Source organism: Cervus elaphus, chromosome 32 (genome assembly GCF_910594005.1).
Source record: "Cervus elaphus chromosome 32, mCerEla1.1, whole genome shotgun sequence".
In the NCBI taxonomy this organism is placed as follows: domain Eukaryota; kingdom Metazoa; phylum Chordata; class Mammalia; order Artiodactyla; family Cervidae; genus Cervus; species Cervus elaphus.
The window spans coordinates 26897910-26915896 of NC_057846.1; the positions used below are offsets into that span (position 1 = coordinate 26897910).

A 17987-nucleotide genomic window follows, 5' to 3' on the forward strand; every position below is an offset into this window, starting at 1 on the left:
TCTTTGGGGAAACACAGGAAGTCATTCAAAGACGGCTTTTTGAAGGAAATAAAGGTAGGTAAGCAGCTAGAGCAGCATTCTAGGCAGGACAAGTAAAGGCAGAACTTTCAAGCATTTCCAATCAGTCTGTGAGGCTGGGATTAAGGCAGCATGGGTTCCGTGGTGGGAAAGAGGCCAAGATCACCAGTTCACTAAGTGCACTAGAATTCTCCCTCCTGAAAGCAGGAGGCCTCCCTTTAATAGACTTTAGGGATAATGACTTTTCATACTGTCCATGGGGTTCTCCAGGCAAGAATACCAGAGTGCGTTGCCATTTCCTTCCCCAGTGCAAAACAGAAGGGGGAAAAGGGGGAAGCAGTGATAGATTTTATTTTCTTGGGCTCCAAAGTCACTATAGATGGTGATTGTAGCCACGAAATTACAAGACCCTTGCTCCTTGGAAGAAAAGCTATGACAAACCCAGACAGCATATTAAAAAAGCAGAGATATCACTTTGCTGACAAATGTCTGTAGTCATGCACGGATGTGAGAGTTGGACCATAAAGGTTGAAGGCTGAAGAACTGATGCTTCCGAACCATGGTGTTGGAGAAGACTCTTGAGAGTCCCTTGGACAGCAAGGAGATCAAACAAGTCAATCCTAAAGGAAATCAACCCTGGATATTCATTGGAAGGACTGTTGCTGAAGCTGAAGCCTCAATACATTGGCCACCTGTTACAAAGAGCCGACTCACTAGAAAAGACCCTGACGCTGGAAAAGATTGAGGGCAAGAGGAGAAGGGGAAAATAGAGGATGAGATGGTTAGATAGCACAATGACTCAATGGACATGAATTTGAGCTAACTTCGGGAGACAGTAGAGGAGAGAGGAGCCGTAGGTGCCACAGTACATGGGGTCACAGAGTGGGATAGGACTTAAGAGATTCAACAACAAAAACAGGGGGGATAATGATCAGCTGTTTCTTTAGAGGGATCACTTGGCACTACAGTAGATGGTATGGAAGGAAGAGACGATGGGATCAGGGAAGTAGATTATAAAACTGTTGAAGAGATGGGAGCAGGGACTGAAGCTGTGTGAGCCTCTTAAGACCCACCCTATATGGAGAAAGACCTCTGAATGGATTAGCTTTCCCTGTCTCCCGCCTGCCCATCTCCACCCAAAATCCTGCAACGCTAGTGAAATCTTCCGCCCAAACGTTGACACTTAATTGTCTTTTATTTTATTCCGTTTGTTTCCTCTGCATTACTCGAGTCTCCGTAAGTACGAACAGTACAATAAACGTTTGCGGAATTGAGAAGGCTTGTGAAGTCGCCCAAGGCCAAACAACTCGCCCTGTGTTACTCAACGACCCCACCTCACACGCGGGCCCAACCCTTGGCTGCGGCGCAGTCAGGACCAGTCCACTGAGCCGCTTCCGGAGGGTAGATTGAGTCATCGCATCCCTAATCTAATTATCGCCTCCTCCCAAGATCTCGCAGGCGGACTCTCTCCAGACCGGCTCCAGACACCCAGCTCGGCTGCGAGACCCGCCACGTCCACCAGAGGGCGCGTCTCCCTGGCTTCCGCATTCGGAAAAGCCCGTTCTCAGGGCGCAGCCAGAAGAAAAAAAAAAAATCTGGATCTATTTCGGCCCTCTGCGGATGCCGTACCCAGGCTGTAAACAGGAAGTGGAATTCTATTTGGGAGTTGACGTTGGGGTGAAAAAAGGCCAGGGACATGGGGGAGACGCGCCCACTCCGCTGGTGAGTGCGTTTTCGGGGAGCTCGGGCCGTCTCCACTTTTGTGCCTCCCTCGCCTGCTCCGGCTCCGGTTCACGTGTTTTGCCACGACCATGGCCGAATACTCCTATGTGAAGTCCACCAAACTCGTGCTCAAGGGAACCAAGGCCAAGAGGTAAGGACGCGGGTTTGCGTGGGAGATTCTCGCCCTCTTTCTCGACTCCCCTCAGCCTTCCCCTCCCTGGGGCGAGTATCCTGGGGCCGCTGGTAGCTGTCATTCAGGCTCCCGGTCCTTGGGCCTGGCCTCCTGCCGGGATGCACAGATGTTGCGCGCACCTGGGGGACCAGGAGCCACAAAGTCGGATTTCCCTTGATGAACGCCCACCTCCATTCCTATGCTTGGTAGGACTGTGTTAGTCTGGTCGTGTGGATTATAACAGTAACTCCCTTTATTAGGGATAACTCTTTTCAACATGGCTTCACTGCCACCTTTTAAAAAAATTAATTTTAATGCAATATGCAGATACGGATTTTGAAAAGGCTATGGGTTCAAACCTGGACTCCACCAATTACTAATCTTGTGGCAGGTTCGTCAGTATCTTTGAGCTTCCTCTTGGGAGGGGATTAGTGATACTCCAAAAGGGTTGTTTTGAGGATTAAACGAGGTGATGTGTACAGTAAATAAGTAGAGCCAAACGCGAGGAAGAAGTTACCCTGGTGATTTATGAGTATGAGATTTTTTAGGAAAAGATACCTGCTCACTCATACCTACACCTCTTTTTTAACTAGTAGATTTGCTCAGGATTGATCAATTTACACAAATGCTGAGCATTTCATCCTGGTCCCAGTGATAAGAGTTTTCGGTAATTTTAGATGGGATGGAAGGAAAGTGTCAAGAAGCAAGCTGAAGCCACTACTCTTAAGAACTCTGCCTAGGGGTCTGGGATTAAGAATTTATCCTGAATACATGCGAAACTGTTACTGCCTGAATTCATAGGAGGGAGGAGAGAGTTAGCTTCTGAAAGCTTATTTTGTGATGAAAATGCAAACAAGTGTGTCTTGTAATCATTATAACTATCAATATAATTAACACATAAAGCATTTCATATGTGCCAAAAACTGTTGTAAGCAATGCCTATTAACTTTTTTTAAAGTCACTCGGGTTTTTTATTGTTGAGACATACTACATATACTATAAAGTTCGCCCTTTTAAAGTAGAATTCAGTGGGTTTTAGTGTATTCACAAGGCTCAACACTGTTGAGTTGCTGAACGTTTGCATCCTCTTAGGAGGAAGCCCACCATCATTAGCAGTAACTCCACATTCTGCTCATCCCCTAAACCCTGGCAACCACTAACCACCTTTTGTCTGTATCAGTTTGCCTCATAAACATTCCATATAAATGGAATCATACAATATGCAGGGTCGGACACGACTGAACGATACAATATGCAGCCTTTTGTATCTGGCTTCTTTTACCTAGAATAACATTCTCAAGATTCATGTATGTTGTATCAGCACTCATTCCTTTTATGGCTGAATAATATTCCATTAAGGGCTTCCCAGGTTGGGAAAGACTAGAGATCTCTTCAAGAAAATTAGAGATACCAAGGGAACATTTCACGCAAAGATGGGCTCGATAAAGGACAGAAATGGTATGGACCTAACAGAAGCAGAAGATATTAAGAAGAGGTGGCAAGAACACACTGAAGAACTGTACAAAGAAGATCTTCACGACCCAGATAATCACGATGGTGTGATCACTCACCTAGAGCCAGACATCCTGGAATGTGAAGTCAAGTGGGCCTTAGGAAGCATGACTATGAGCAAAGCTAGTGGAGGTGATGGAATTCCAGTTGGGCTATTTCAAATCCTGAAAGATGATGCTGTGAAAGTGCTGCACTCAATATGCCAGCAAATTTGGAAAACTCAGCAGTGGCCACAGGATTGGAAAAGGTCAGTTTTCATTCCAATCCCAAAGAAAGGCAATCCCAAAGAATGCTCAAACTACCGCACAATTGCACTCATCTCACACGCTAGTAAAGTAATGCTCAAAATTCTCCAAGGAAGGCTTCAGCAATACATGAACCGTGAACTTCCAGATGTTCAAGCTGGTTTTAGAAAAGGCAGAGGAAACAGAGATCAAATTGCCAATATCTGCTGGATCATCAAAAAAGCAAGAGAGTTCCAGAAAAAACATCTATTTCTGCTCTATTGACTATGCCAAAGCCTTTGACTGTGTGGATCACAATAAACTGTGGAAAATTCTGAAAGAGACGGGCATACCAGACCACCTGACCTGCCTCTTGAGAAACCTGTATGCAGGTCAGGAAGCAACAGTTAGAACTGGACATGCAACAATAGACTGGTTCCAAATAGGAAAAGGAGTATGTCAAGGTTATATATTGTCACCCTGCTTATTTAACTTATATGCAGAGTACATCATGAGAAACGCTGGGCTGGATGAAGCACAAGTTGGAATCAAGATTGCTGGGAGAACTATCACTAACCTCAGATATGCAGATGACACCACGCTTATGGCAGAAAGTGAAGAGGAACTAAAGAGCCTCTTGATGAAAGTGAAAGAGGAGAGTGAGAAAGTTGGCTTAAAGCTCAACATTCAGAAAACTAACATCATGGCATCTGGTCCCATCACTTCAAGGCAAATAGATGGGGAAACAGTGTCAGACTTTATTCTTTTGGGCTCCAAAATCACTGCAGATGGTGATTGCAGTCATGAAATTGAAAGATGCTTACTCTTTGGAAGGAAAGTTATGACCAACCTAGACAGCATATTAAAAAAACAGAGACATCACTTTGTCAACAAAGGTCCATCTAGTCAAGGCTATGGTTTTTTCTAGTAGTCATGTATGGATGTGCGAGTTGGACTATAAAGAAAGCTGAGCGCTGCAAAATTGATGCTTTTGAACTCTGGTGTTGGAGAAGACTCTTGAGAGTCCCTTGGACTGCAGGGAGATCCAACCAGTCCATCCTAAGGGAGATCAGTCCTGAATATTCATTGGAAGGACTGATGTTGAAGCTGCAACTCCAAAACTTTGGCCACCTGATGCGAAGAGCTGACTCATTGGAAAAGACCCTGATGCTGGGAAAGATTGAGGGCAGGAGGAGAAGGGGATGACAGAGGATGAGATGGTTGCATGGCATCACTGACTCGATGGACATGGGTTTGGGTAAAGTCCACGAGTTGGTGATGGACAGGGAGGCCTGGCATGCTGTGGTTCATGGCGTCGCAAAGAGTCGGACACTGAGTGACTGAACTGAACTGAACTGAAGGTGGCTCAGTGGTAAAGAATCCCCCTGCCAATGCAGGAGACGCAGGTTTGATCTCTGGGTGAGGAAGGTCCTCTGGAGAAGGAAATGGCAGCCCACTCCAGTATTCTTGCCTGGGAAATCCCATGGACAGAGGAGCCTGGTGGGCCACAGTTCATGGGGTTGCACATAGTCAGACACGACTGAGTGGCTAAACCACCACCAGTGCTCCATTATATGGATATAACACATTTTGTTTATCCATACATCAGTTGATGGACATTTGGGTTTCCATTTTGGAGACTCTCATGAATAATGCTGCTATGAATATTCTTTTTTTTTTCCCCCACCCACCCCCTCCCCTCTATGAATATTCTTATGCAAGTTTCTGTGCGGACCTATGTTTTCATTTCTCTTGGGTGTACACCTAGGAGGAGAATCGTTAGATCCAATGGTTTCCATAAACCTAATTCCATACTTTTCAAGAACTCCAAACTCTTCTGGTTGCATTGTTTTACATTTTCACAAGTAATGTATGAAGATTATGCCTTAAGTCCTAATCCTCACAGTAAGAGTTGGGTTAAATTGTTATCCTTATTTGTATAGGTGGGGACATTGACAAATTAAGTAAATTCTCCAAACAAATCACAGAGCTAAGAAATGACAGAATCAGGATTCTAAAAGGCAGTCTGGCTCCAGAGTCTGTTCTCTTTAACTGCAACACAATACGAACAGAATCAGAAGTAACTTCTCTGTATTAGAAGTAAAAGGGTATATCAAGGTATATTGTTATATATCAGTAATTTATATACCAGTGTACATCTTAGAAGAGTCCTCTAAGATTCCATCGGATAATATTTAGTATGCAAATCAATATATCTAAACTCATCTATATAAATTATCCCCTGTAGTAAGAAGAAAAAGAGCAAAGAGAAGAAGAGAAAAAGAGAAGAAGATGAAGAAACTCAGCTTGATATTGTTGGTGAGTCAATTTTCTATTACTTCATTCTGAGAAAAGTTAGCATTGGTTGAGATCCCCTTAAAAATATTTTCCTAGTAGAGATAAGTAGTAAAAAGAAAGTCGAAGGAATTTATGGCCGACTCACATTTGTCTAAAATGCTCAAATACTAGAGTTATAGGTTTCTTTTATGTTCTAGCATGGTTGATGTCTGATGCCTTTTCTTCATCGTCAAAACAAAGCGCAGGAGAGAGGACACACAGGTCTCTGACTTCATAGGTGCCATCGTTAGACTACCTAATAGCCCAGAGATTCTGATAGATCATTTTAAAGGGCTGATACCTATAAATATCATTAAACCAAATACAGTATACAAATTATTTTCTCTCTTTTCATCATATTGATATCCAGATATCATACTGATAGACTTCCTTTCTCAACAAAGTGCTTTGGTGTCTTTGTCAAAAATCAGTTGACTTTATATATGTCAGTCTATTTATGGACTCTGTTCCTGCAGTTTGTCTGTTGTTCTTTTGATATATTTGTCTTGATTACTGTCATTTCATAAAGTCTTGAAATCAGGTGGTGTGAATCTCCCAGCTTTATACTGTACTTCTTTATAGTCTTGTAGATCCTTTGTTCAGTTCAGTTCAGTTGCTCAGTCGTGTCCGACTCTTTGCGACGCCATGAATCACAGCACGCCAGGCCTCCCTGTCCATCACCAACTCCCAGAGTTTACTCAAACTCATGTCCATTGAGTTGGTGATGCCATCCAGCCATCTCATCCTCTGTCGTCCCCTTCTCCTCCTGCCCCCAATCCCTCCCAGCATCAGGGTCTTTTCCAGAGTCAACTCTTCAACTCTTCGCATGAGGTGGCCAAAGTATTGGAGTTTGAGCTTCAGCATCAGTTCTTCCAATGAACACTCAGGGCTGATCTCCTTTGGGATGGACTGGTTGGATCTCCTTGCAGTCCAAGGGACTTTCAAGAGTCTTCTCCAACACCACAGTTCAAAAGCATCGATTCTTCAGCGCTCAGCTTTCTTCACAGTCCAATTATCACATCCATACATGACCACTGGAAAACCCATAGCCTTGACTAGACAGACCTTTGTTGACAAAGTAATGTCTCTGTTTTTTTAATATGCTGTCTAGGTTGGTCATAACTTTCCTTCCAAAGAGTAAGCATCTTTCAATTTCATGACTGCAGTCACCATCTGCAGTGATTTTGGAACCCAAAAGAATAAAGTCTGACACTGTTTCCACTGTTTCCCCATCTATTTGCCTTGAAGTGATGGGACCAGATGCCATGATGTTAGTTTTCTGAATGTTGAGCTTTAAGCCAACTTTCTCACTCTCCTCTTTCACTTTCATCAAGAGGCTCTTTAGTTCCTCTTCACTTTCTGCCATAAGCGTGGTGTCATCTGCATATCTGAGGTTAGTGATAGTTCTCCCAGCAATCTTGATTCCAACTTGTGCTTCATCCAGCCCAGCGTTTCTCATGATGTACTCTGCATATAAGTTAAATAAGCAGGGTGACAATATATAACCTTGACATACTCCTTTTCCTATTTGGAACCAGTCTATTGTTGCATGTCCAGTTCTAACTGTTGCTTCCTGACCTGCATACAGGTTTCTCAAGAGGCAGGTCAGGTGGTCTGGTATGCCCGTCTCTTTCAGAATTTTCCACAGTTTATTGTGATCCACACAGTCAAAGGCTTTGGCATAGTCAATAGAGCAGAAATAGATGTTTTTTCTGGAACTCTCTTGCTTTTTTGATGATCCAGCAGATATTGGCAATTTGATCTCTGTTTCCTCTGCCTTTTCTAAAACCAGCTTGAACATCTGGAAGTTCACGGTTCATGTATTGCTGAAGCCTTCCTTGGAGAATTTTGAGCATTACTTTACTAGCGTGTGAGATGAGTGCAATTGTGCGGTAGTTTGAGCATTCTTTGGGATTGCCTTTCTTTGGGATTGGAATGAAAACTGACCTTTTCCAATCCTGTGGCCACTGCTGAGTTTTCCAAATTTGCTGGCATATTGAGTGCAGCACTTTCACAGCATCATCTTTCAGGATTTGAAATAGCCCAACTGGAATTCCATCACCTCCACTAGCTTTGCTCATAGTCATGCTTCCTAAGGCCCACTTGACTTCACATTCCAGGATGTCTGGCTCTAGGTGAGTGATCACACCATCGTGATTATCTGGGTCGTGAAGATCTTCTTTGTACAGTTCTTCAGTGTGTTCTTGCCACCTCTTCTTAATATCTTCTGCTTCTGTTAGGTCCATACCATTTCTGTCCTTTATCGAGCCCATCTTTGCGTGAAATGTTCCCTTGGTATCTCTAATTTTCTTGAAGAGATCTCTAGTCTTTCCCATTCTGTTGTTTTCCTCTGTTTCTTTGCATTGATCGCTGAGGAAGGCTTTCTTATCTCTCTTTGCTATTCTTTGGAACTCTGCATTCAGCTGAGAATATCTTTCCTTTTCTTCTTTGCTTTTCGCTTCTCTTCTTTTCACAGCTATTTGTAAGACCTCCTCAGACAGCCATTTGCTTTTTTGCATTTCTTTTCTATGGGGATGGTCTTGATCCCTGTCTCCTGTACAATGTGACAAACCTCCGTCCATAGTTCTTCAGGCAGTCTATCAGATCTAGTCCCTTAAATGTATTTCCTTTGTATTTCCATATAAATTTTACAATCAATGTATTACTTTCTACAATAAATCCTGTTGGATTTTCCAGAACTGTACTGAATCTAGAATCTAGGTCATTTGGGGAGAGTCAACATGAAGTGTACTTGGTCAGTATAGCACAGAACATATAAAATACAAATAATTTTATTTCACTAACTGCTACATTTTTAAGAAAGAATTAATGATCATAGGATGTTGATAATGATTCTGAGTAAAGCTTTTTTTTTTACTGACAACAATTATAACTAAGTCAGAAATAACTCAATTATCGTGCACACCTCTCACTAAATTATTGTAGTAAAACACACTTAATATGAGCCCTTTCTTAGTGTACAGTTCAGTGTCAGTAAGTGCATTCCCACTACTGTGCAGCCATTACCACCCTCCGTCTCCAATTCAAGGTGAATTTTTTTTTTCATCTTACAAAACTGAAACTTTACACCCATTAAACTATAAACGCCTGTACCTCCCTCTCCTCTAGTCCCTAGGAACCACCATCCTGTTTTTTATCTCTCTGAATCCAACTACTCTAGAACTGCAAAATTTAAAAAAAGTTATAATGACAACAGCAGCAAGTAAGAACCTTCTGTCACAAATACAAAATGTAAATTTAAGTGATTGATTTTATCTTTTAGGAATCTGGTGGACAGTAACGAACTTTGGTGAGATTTCAGGAACCATAGCAATTGAAATGGATAAAGGAACCTACATACATGCACTTGACAATGGACTTTTTACACTGGGAGCTCCACATAAAGAAGGTTTGTGTCTGTAGAGGCAATGGGATGGAAAAGGCCACTTGAAGTTAATATTTTATGGCATTAATTCACTTACACCAAGTCCTAACTAATTGCAAATACATGCCAAAGGAGTGAATCCATTGATTTGACTCTTCCACTTTTTTCCTTCCTCACTATTTACCAGTTATTGGCAACTCCCTCTTTGCAGTGTAAGCATTTGAAAACATTCTGTGTAATTCCAAAAGGGTATCCATGGCAATCAAAACTATTGTAAATAATTGAAATAATAAAAGGAAAGAAAAAGAAAACCTAGATGAATCGAAAGTTTGAATTCCTTCACTCTTTAGACCTTTTGCCACAGCTAACCCGGGGCACTGTTAATCTGACGTTTTCTCTTTTCTTTTAGCCCCTGGGAAGAAGCACTAATGAGACACAAAGTAATTAGAAAATCACAAAGAGCTTTTTGTCCAAATGGTCATCCCTTGAATAAATTAAACCATTTTAGTTTTTTCAACATTAAGTGCTTATTTGTCTATGTGCTGACTGCATTTTAAAATGCAAGGAGATAGTATCTTGGAAGTAACTAAATAAATAAGCATCATGCTGACCTATCTCATTAGATATGTAAAACTAAACTTTAGTTTTTTTGTTTTTTTTTTTAACATACGCTTCTCATTGACTGTTAGAGACTTTTTAAATAAACTAAAGTTTAGTTTTACATACAGAAGATTAAGTATTCTTTTTTTTTTTTTTGGCTTAAAATAATACAAATTTATTACTGTCACACAATTCTAGAGGTCAGAAGTCCAAAGTGAGTCTCGATGATCTAGAATCAAGACGTTAACAGAGCTGCATTTGAAGATAAAGTAACTCTTGATACTATGAATACTATATTATGTGTTAAGTTGCTCAGTCATGTCCGACTCTTTGTGACCCTGTGGACTGTGTAGCCCGCCAGGCTCCTCTATCCATGGGATTCTGCAGGCAAGAATACTAGAGTGGATTGCCTTTTCTTACTCCAAGGGATCTTCCCAACCCAGGGATTGAACCCACGTCTCCTGTGTTGGCAGATGGGTTCTTCACTGTCTGAACCACCAGGGAAGCCCATATACTGTATTATAATTACATAATATAATATTCTTACATTTGGTTTTAAAAGAAAAAGAACTACTTTTTTTTAAGCCAAAGAGTATTTTTACATGTATAAGAAATGTCAAATTTACTTCAAAATGTTTTCTCTTGTAGTTGATGAGGGCCCTAGTCCTCCAGAGCAGTTTACAGCTGTCAAATTGTCTGATTCCAGGTAAGCTTGAGTTGAACTATAATTAATACATTGTAATACAAGATGGTACATTATAATAGGATATATCCATTAAAAGTGGTGTTTTTGAAGAATAATGAATTTGGGAAAATATTTGCTGCATAAAATAAGGTATTATATAGTACTTGTATTTAAAAAGTTGAATATTAAACGGTATACACAGAACCACTTGTCCAGTATGGTAGCCACTTGCCACACATGGCTTTTGAACATTGGAACTGTGGTTAATCTAAATTTTATACACACGTTTTTATGTTCCATATTTAATTTTCTCTCAGTTTTTAACATTTAACTACTTTATTAATTTGAAGAATTGCCCTGAAATCTGGCTATGGAAAATACCTTGGTATAAATTCAGACGGACTTGTTGTTGGGCGTTCAGATGCAATTGGACCTAGAGAGCAGTGGGAACCCGTCTTTCAAGATGTAAGTACTATTGTTTTTTTTACAAGCTCCTTCTCAGCATAGGAGAAAGTCTCTAACAGTCAACAAGAGCATATATTCAGACAAAACAAAAAAGTAGTGCAATAATATAATGCATTAAATTTTTACAAATTAACGTGAATTCATAACCTTCAGAAGATCTCAAAAAATAGTGCAACACAGCAAAAAAAACACAACAATCAACAGAGTGAAAAGACATGCTGTAAACTGGGAAAAAGTACTTACAAGCTAGATATCTGTTAAAGGGTTAATGTCCAAAATATATAAGAAACTCATTCAGTTCTCTGAGATCTGCTCTTACTGAAGTGGATCAATGATGAAAATAGCCAAATCTGAGCATCAGAAGACCTTTTAGTCTACCTGATACATGATCTCTGTAGTTCTGAGAAGCTAAAGAATTTAAAATAAAGTGTGTGTGTGTTTGTGTGTGAGTAAAGGTGACAGTAGATTACTGAGAACTTTATTGATGGGTGAGTGTGTGTGTATGAAAGGCTGATGAGTTCTGAGCAATGATGAAAAGGTTTTATTACTATGGACCTTTATAACTGTGAAGGTTTCTACACTTGATCTGAGCTCAGAATTAAAAAAAAAAAGAAAGAAACATTCAATAGCAAAAACAAAACATTTTTTTCTAATTGGCAAAGAAACCGAATAGCTATTTCTCATTATATCAACAGAAGAGGCCAGCATATCATAAGGCAATATGATGAGTCAGATACTACCAGTCATACAGAACTTTAGGGATTTTCATTTCACTTTATTTTGGGGGAAGACGCTACGTTTTAAAATCTTAAAGAAAGACTTAAAAGTCCCTGGTTTAACAAGTAAAACTTTAACACAGAAAAGGGACTCAGCGGAAAAATCAGCAGCACAGATTTAAATCACCTTGGACTAAATCACAGCCACATCCCAGCGCACCAAGAGGCATGCAGATGACAGAAAACTCAATCCTCACTCCCTCAAATAAGAAATTAAATCAAACCGATATTATTAGCACTTTGGTCAATGGATATGATAGATTAAATTCTTCCTACACCCACAAGTCCCTCAGACATTGATTCTTAAAAGGGCTGAGCAATAAATTCAAAGGCATCAAAGGCTAGCTTTTCTGTTTTTTTCTGCATTTCTTTCTTTTTTTAATGTTATGGAAGTATAGTTGGTTATACTTCAACTGTGATTTTTTTTATGTTTTCTAATTATGGAGGAAACTCTTAAAATATTGCTATTTGAGTAAAATACATTATAATTTATTTTCTTTATAAAGAAATTAGCTTTAAAGCTAATTAAAACAAACTGACTAAATCAATTATATCCCAATAAATCTTTGCAGCCAAAGGAAATAATTCTAGTCCATATAGTTAGAATTTAGTCCTACTAAATCTAATAGAATATACTAAAAGTATTTAATGTAATTATCTTTGAGTAGTAAGATTATAAATGACTTTGATTTATTTTTCTATGTTTTTTTATCTTCCAGGTTTTCTTCACATTCTCTTTCCTGATTCCTTTTAGATTTGGGAAGAAATCAGTTTAATCTCAAGACTTAAGAATTCTTTTGCAGATATTCTTATAACTTGTTATTTTGTTTTATTTAGGGGAAAATGGCTTTACTGGCCTCCAATAGCTGTTTTATTAGATGCAATGAAGCAGGTGATATAGAAGCAAAAAGTAAAACAGCAGGAGAAGAAGAAATGATAAAGGTAATCATGAGCATTTTCTATAGACTAGTACACGTCACATATATGATATGACTACATCTCTTTAAAATGTTGCAGTCTGTTCCACACTCACCATGTGTAATGCATCAGTGAGGGCCATGGTGGAAGGCACAAAGAAATGAAAAAAAGCCTTTTTTAAAGTGGCCTAATCCTTATAAATAAAGCATAAAAATCCATGTTACATTTTCTCTACTATCATCATAACTTAAACATGTCTATCAAGTATGTGTATACATTTTGTTTTAAGTTCTGTGTCATATATTTTTTACTTTTTAAATATTTTCAGTTTTCATAATCTTCAGTTTTACAGTCTTACACTATTCTTTCTAACCTCGAAAAATATCACTAATCTTTTAAAACAAGAATGTTAATACCAGTAACTCTTCATTTCATCATTTGGAGTTGACTGATGGAGAAAGAAATACCATTCTAGATAGCTCAGGAATTAGAAGTTTTAGTATATCTGCCATGGTTTTCTCAAAAGCCATTTTCACTGCTAAAAATGTCCAAAAAAAAATTAAATCTAAAACCTAGATTTTCTTTTGTTGTAATTTTTAAAAGTGTTAGTCATAATGTTTTTCAGTTATTCAGTACATAAAACTAAAGCAAGTAGCTTCAGGAACATGCGAGATTGTCTTTAGTGTTCCCCTAAGGTAGTTAACTGTTACCTTTTAACTGTCCAGGGGAGGAACAGCCTCTAACCCTCCTTAAATCCTCAGTGTTTTGATCAGTCACTGCAGGAAGTCACACAGCTAAAGTGGAGACAGAATGTGTACCCAGGCCCAACTGACCCTAGAAGTTACATTCCACAGCACATCGCTTCTCCGAAAACAAGTCACTAGAAAAATGCTGGTGGAGCATTCTCTGGTGGTCCGGTGGTTAAGACTCCAAGCTTCCACTGCAGGGTCACGGGTTCTGTCCCTGGTCAGGGAACTAAGATCCCACTCTTTATTTCATTTGTAATTATATTTAACTTTTTGTGTCATGTTTAAATTATTTATTTGGATTACATTATAAAAGTATGATTATTGAAGACAAACAGTGCAACTCTATGAGCAGTACTTTGCACATCTACAGAAGAAAAAAAAAAATTATGCTCTATTTTATCAACAGTTGCAGCTGTTTTTATATGAAGTACCTGTCAGGTTTCCCTAACCTGTTTGGTTAGGCAGGTACCTGGAACCTCTGAGCAGTGATAATCCAGGACTCTGTCCACCCTCCCTTCCACACTGCAGGCTCTGCTTGTCTGTGTCAGCGTCCACCTTCATACGCTGGCCTTATCTACCAGAACACATCCCTTCCTGCCAAGGGTGGTATAGTGTCACAGGCCTGGCCCAGAATTTCCACAGTTGTTTGAGGACTCCTCCAGCCAGAGTGGTTGCGCACATATTAATTGCACATGCCTTATTATTGCTCACAACTTTCGAAGCAATCTTGGAATGTGCTTTAAGCCACAGAGATCACTTTCAAGATGTCGATCCTTTGGGTTGCAGATTGCCAGTTCCTTGGCCCTGAATTCTATCCCCTTCCTGCCCCACTCCATTCTCCAGGCAAGACTACTGGAGTGGGTAGCCATTCCCTTCTCCAGGGGGTCTTCCCCACCCAGGGATCAAACCCCAGGCTCCTGCATTGCAGGCAGAGTCTTTACTGTCTAAGCCACCAGGGAAGCCCTTTGCCCTACTCAGTTGATCTTGATTGCTGTATCTGTGTCAGTTAATCTATTGCAGGTGATAGTATTTGTCAAAACTTATGAAGGTAAAAGGATTTAAAAGGGATAAATTCCAATTAGGTAAAAACAAATTGTGTTATGTTAAAAGATTTGAAGCATTTGGTAATAGCCTGTGCATACTAAAACAGCTAACACCATGTTCAGTGTTATGAAGTGAACACTAAATAGCAGGATAATTTGATTCTACTGTATTTACTTATGGAGCCAAAATTAAACTAGTTAAATTATTGCCTAATTGGCATAGTAAAACTGATCTGTAAAATGCTTTTCAAGTAATTTTTTCTTTAGTTTTTCTAATGTAAGGGCTCTAAGGAAACATATAATAGCAATTATTTATGTAAGTAACATATATATATATAAAAACATACCTAGAACTTGTTTTTTCTGAATCTAACTGCCAAGTTGTTTTCTTCTTTTGTATAAGAAATCATCTAGAATGTTCTTTTGTAATAAGTAAGGTGGGACAGGGGAAGATAAAAGTGTAACCTCTGTGTTCTCATCTCCAATATATAGATCAGATCCTGTGCTGAAAGAGAAACTAAGAAAAAAGATGATATTCCAGAAGAAGACAAAGGAAATGTCAAACAGTGTGAAATCAATTACGTGTAGGTATTTTTTTTTCTTTTAGAATAATAGGTTTGGCAGTGACATGCTTCTCAAGACACCTAAAATAAAAGACCTGAAAGACGAGAAAAGACAGCACAATGTAGACTCTAGGACAGGGCGCTGAGCTGAATGCCTCTTGTAAGGGTTCAGGTTTCAACAGTCCCGTCACCTGTACTGGTTTGTTCTCCCTGCTCAAGGCTTCCCCAGTGGCTCGGTGGTAAAGAATCCATCTGTCAAGCAGGAGATGCCGGCTCAGTCCCTGGATCGGGAAGATCCCCTGGAGGAGGGCATGGCAACCCACTCCAGTATTCTTGCCTGGAGAATCCCATGGACGGAGGAGCCTGGCGGGCTACCATCCATGGGGTCGCAAAGAGTCAGACACAACTTAGCAACTAAACAACAACAGCCCTGCTCTGTAGAGTTGCTGTCACTGTCAGTACATAAAGCCTGTCAAACGTTGCCAGGACACAGGAGACTCCAGCCAACACTCCCAAGTGTTAATTAAGTTTGTAGAGCTACCCAGGCAACTGCCTTCTTGATGGTGGGATAGAAAGGTCATTTTTGTTGTTGAAAAGTTGTAAGTTATTTGAGAAAAACAGTGTTTTTAAGTAAATGAAAATTAAATATTTGTAAGCTTGTTAGTAAACATGTATAATCAAAGTTTGAGACATTTTTCAAGAAAGGCATTTTCTTAATAGAAAGAAATTCCAGAGCTTCCAAGACCACAAGCTTAAAATAAGTAAAGAAGACAGTAAAATTCTGAAAAAGGCCCGGAAAGATGGATTCTTGCATGAAACACTTCTGGACAGGTAAGTAAATTTTTATTCATTTCCAGCTGTTTTCAGTAGCCAATAGAAATGGTGTATAAATACATGTTCTTTTCTTAATTACTGTAATTTTAAAATTTTTGTCTTTATTTCTAAGTTTTGAATGTGGTGGTACTACCTTAAAAGGGATATTTTAAGTCTGGGAAAAGATCACCAAGAAAAAGTATTTGGAAATAGCCAGGTCCCAAGTGCTTATATATTTTGTTCCAAGCAATTCAGGTTTGACTGAAACTACTTCATAAATTCATTTACCATCAACTTTTTTATAACTGTTAAAACCTGGGCTAGAAAGAAGTAGTTTGACTAATTTTAAAATTCAGTGGGTTCAGGTTTCAAAGTAGTACAGGTTTCAAAAAATGAGATAAAAATCAGTTTTAAAATTTCTAAGTATAAAATTGAAGCACTTTGTTGAGTTCATACATGTGCAATATATTCAACACAGCAAATTATTAATATTTATTAGTATTCCTATTTAAGAAAGTAGTGGCCTAGATTTCCAACATTAGTAAAATGGTTGGAGAGGCTTAGCTATGAGCTTGCAAGTATAAATCAAGTAAGCACCATATCAGAAGAGAATTTGGTAATCTGCCACTTTTCAAGTCTTATGTTGCAAAGTTAGCTTTAAGATATTTCTTTAGATTACTTGATAACAGTTCTTTATCAGGTGTTTCCTGTTAACCAGTTGATCAAGTGACTACTTGAAGACAGCAAATGATGTAATGATTATTTCCAGCTGAGCATATTAACATACCTATTTTTAGGAAATCAAGAATAGGCAATAAAAAGTAATCAGGATATGGACTTAAACAGAATAAGGTCTGTGTCTTGTAACCCTTATCACTTATGATAATACAACATTCCCACCTTATTAAATAGAAGTTTAGGGCATGCTTAAATTCAGAGGCTATTAAAATTGCTGTTCTGGATCTTAAAAGCCTTTAGGCAACATGAGTTAAAGATTAGGAAAAGTTTTTTTCGTAAGAATAAAATCCCATGTATTATGAAACATACAATTGAGAAGTAAACATTTTAATTAAAATATTTTATATAAGCGGTGTGGTAAGATAATAACTAAAATTGAAGACACAATTGCTGAACACACGTTTATGATTTTAGTAGCAGGTGACTATTACATGACATGTTTTTACATAGATTAATTTTTTTATTATTTGCTTTTTGTTTAAACAGGAGAGCCAAATTGAAAGCTGATAGATACTGCAAATAACCAAGATTTTTATTTCTGTCTTCTCCTTTTGTTTTTTTCTGAATAATAAAATCAGTGTTTTTACAGAATTATTGGGCTGTTTTGTAATTATAGCTGAACCAGTAGCTAGATTTAACTAAGATTAATCAAGTTTAATTGAGCTTCTCCATGGAGGTACTTTAGTTAACTGCAGTGTTTCACATGGAAATGAAACTTTGAAAGTGGCACGAAATTTTTTTTTTCTTTTCTGGATTTCTTGTCAAAAGGATAAAGTTCTACTCTATGAAACTAATGTTTCCTGTGCAGTTTGTGGAAGCTGTCTTACTGCTTTACAGTCTTACTTTCCATTTCTTAATACATAGGTGTCTGATCAGTACCTTTAAAAGGAAGTTAGAAACTCCAAGTCCATCAGCAGGACTTTGATTCTACCTCTGAAACTGCCCAGATCATACACAAGCCAAGCAAATATCAGGATGAGGGTGCTGGACAGAGAGAAAGAAATTGTATTAAGCAGTGGGGTGAAAACAGGAAACATCACAAAAGAGCAAGTAGGTTCAGAACAGAGGCTAAGAGTAAAATTGGGGAAATCCCCTATTTAGGATCATCTAGCCATAACAGATATGTATATAATGCTTTCATCCTCACTTGTGGGATGGAAAGGGAGCTATTAAAGAGGTTCAGACACTAAGCATTGCTGAGGTCTGCTTTGCCCAGGCAGTTTTATGCCCAGCCTGTCTCCTTCTGGGCTGAAAGAAACGCTGGGCT

At 39.0% G+C, this 17987-nt stretch overlaps 1 protein-coding gene and 2 non-coding genes across 3 annotated transcripts; all 3 read left to right on the top strand.

Moving 5' to 3' along the window:
* Positions 1-1585: 1585 nt before the first annotated feature.
* FRG1 (FSHD region gene 1) lies at positions 1586-17311 on the top strand. The gene is made up of 9 exons (XM_043893389.1): positions 1586-1891; positions 5897-5967; positions 9269-9394; positions 10619-10676; positions 11006-11120; positions 12734-12838; positions 15099-15190; positions 15890-16000; positions 17207-17311. Exons 1-9 carry the CDS (start codon positions 1830-1832, stop codon positions 17241-17243), a joined length of 777 nt encoding a protein of 258 aa, XP_043749324.1. The 5' UTR covers positions 1586-1829; the 3' UTR covers positions 17244-17311.
* Positions 11447-11526, top strand: LOC122688165. Its single transcript, XR_006339382.1, has one exon. It is a non-coding gene; the product is annotated as a small nucleolar RNA U2-19 (small nucleolar RNA).
* On the top strand, positions 11643-11715 carry LOC122688164. The gene has a single exon (XR_006339381.1). It is a non-coding gene; the product is annotated as a small nucleolar RNA U2-30 (small nucleolar RNA).
* Positions 17312-17987: the final 676 nt, after the last annotated feature.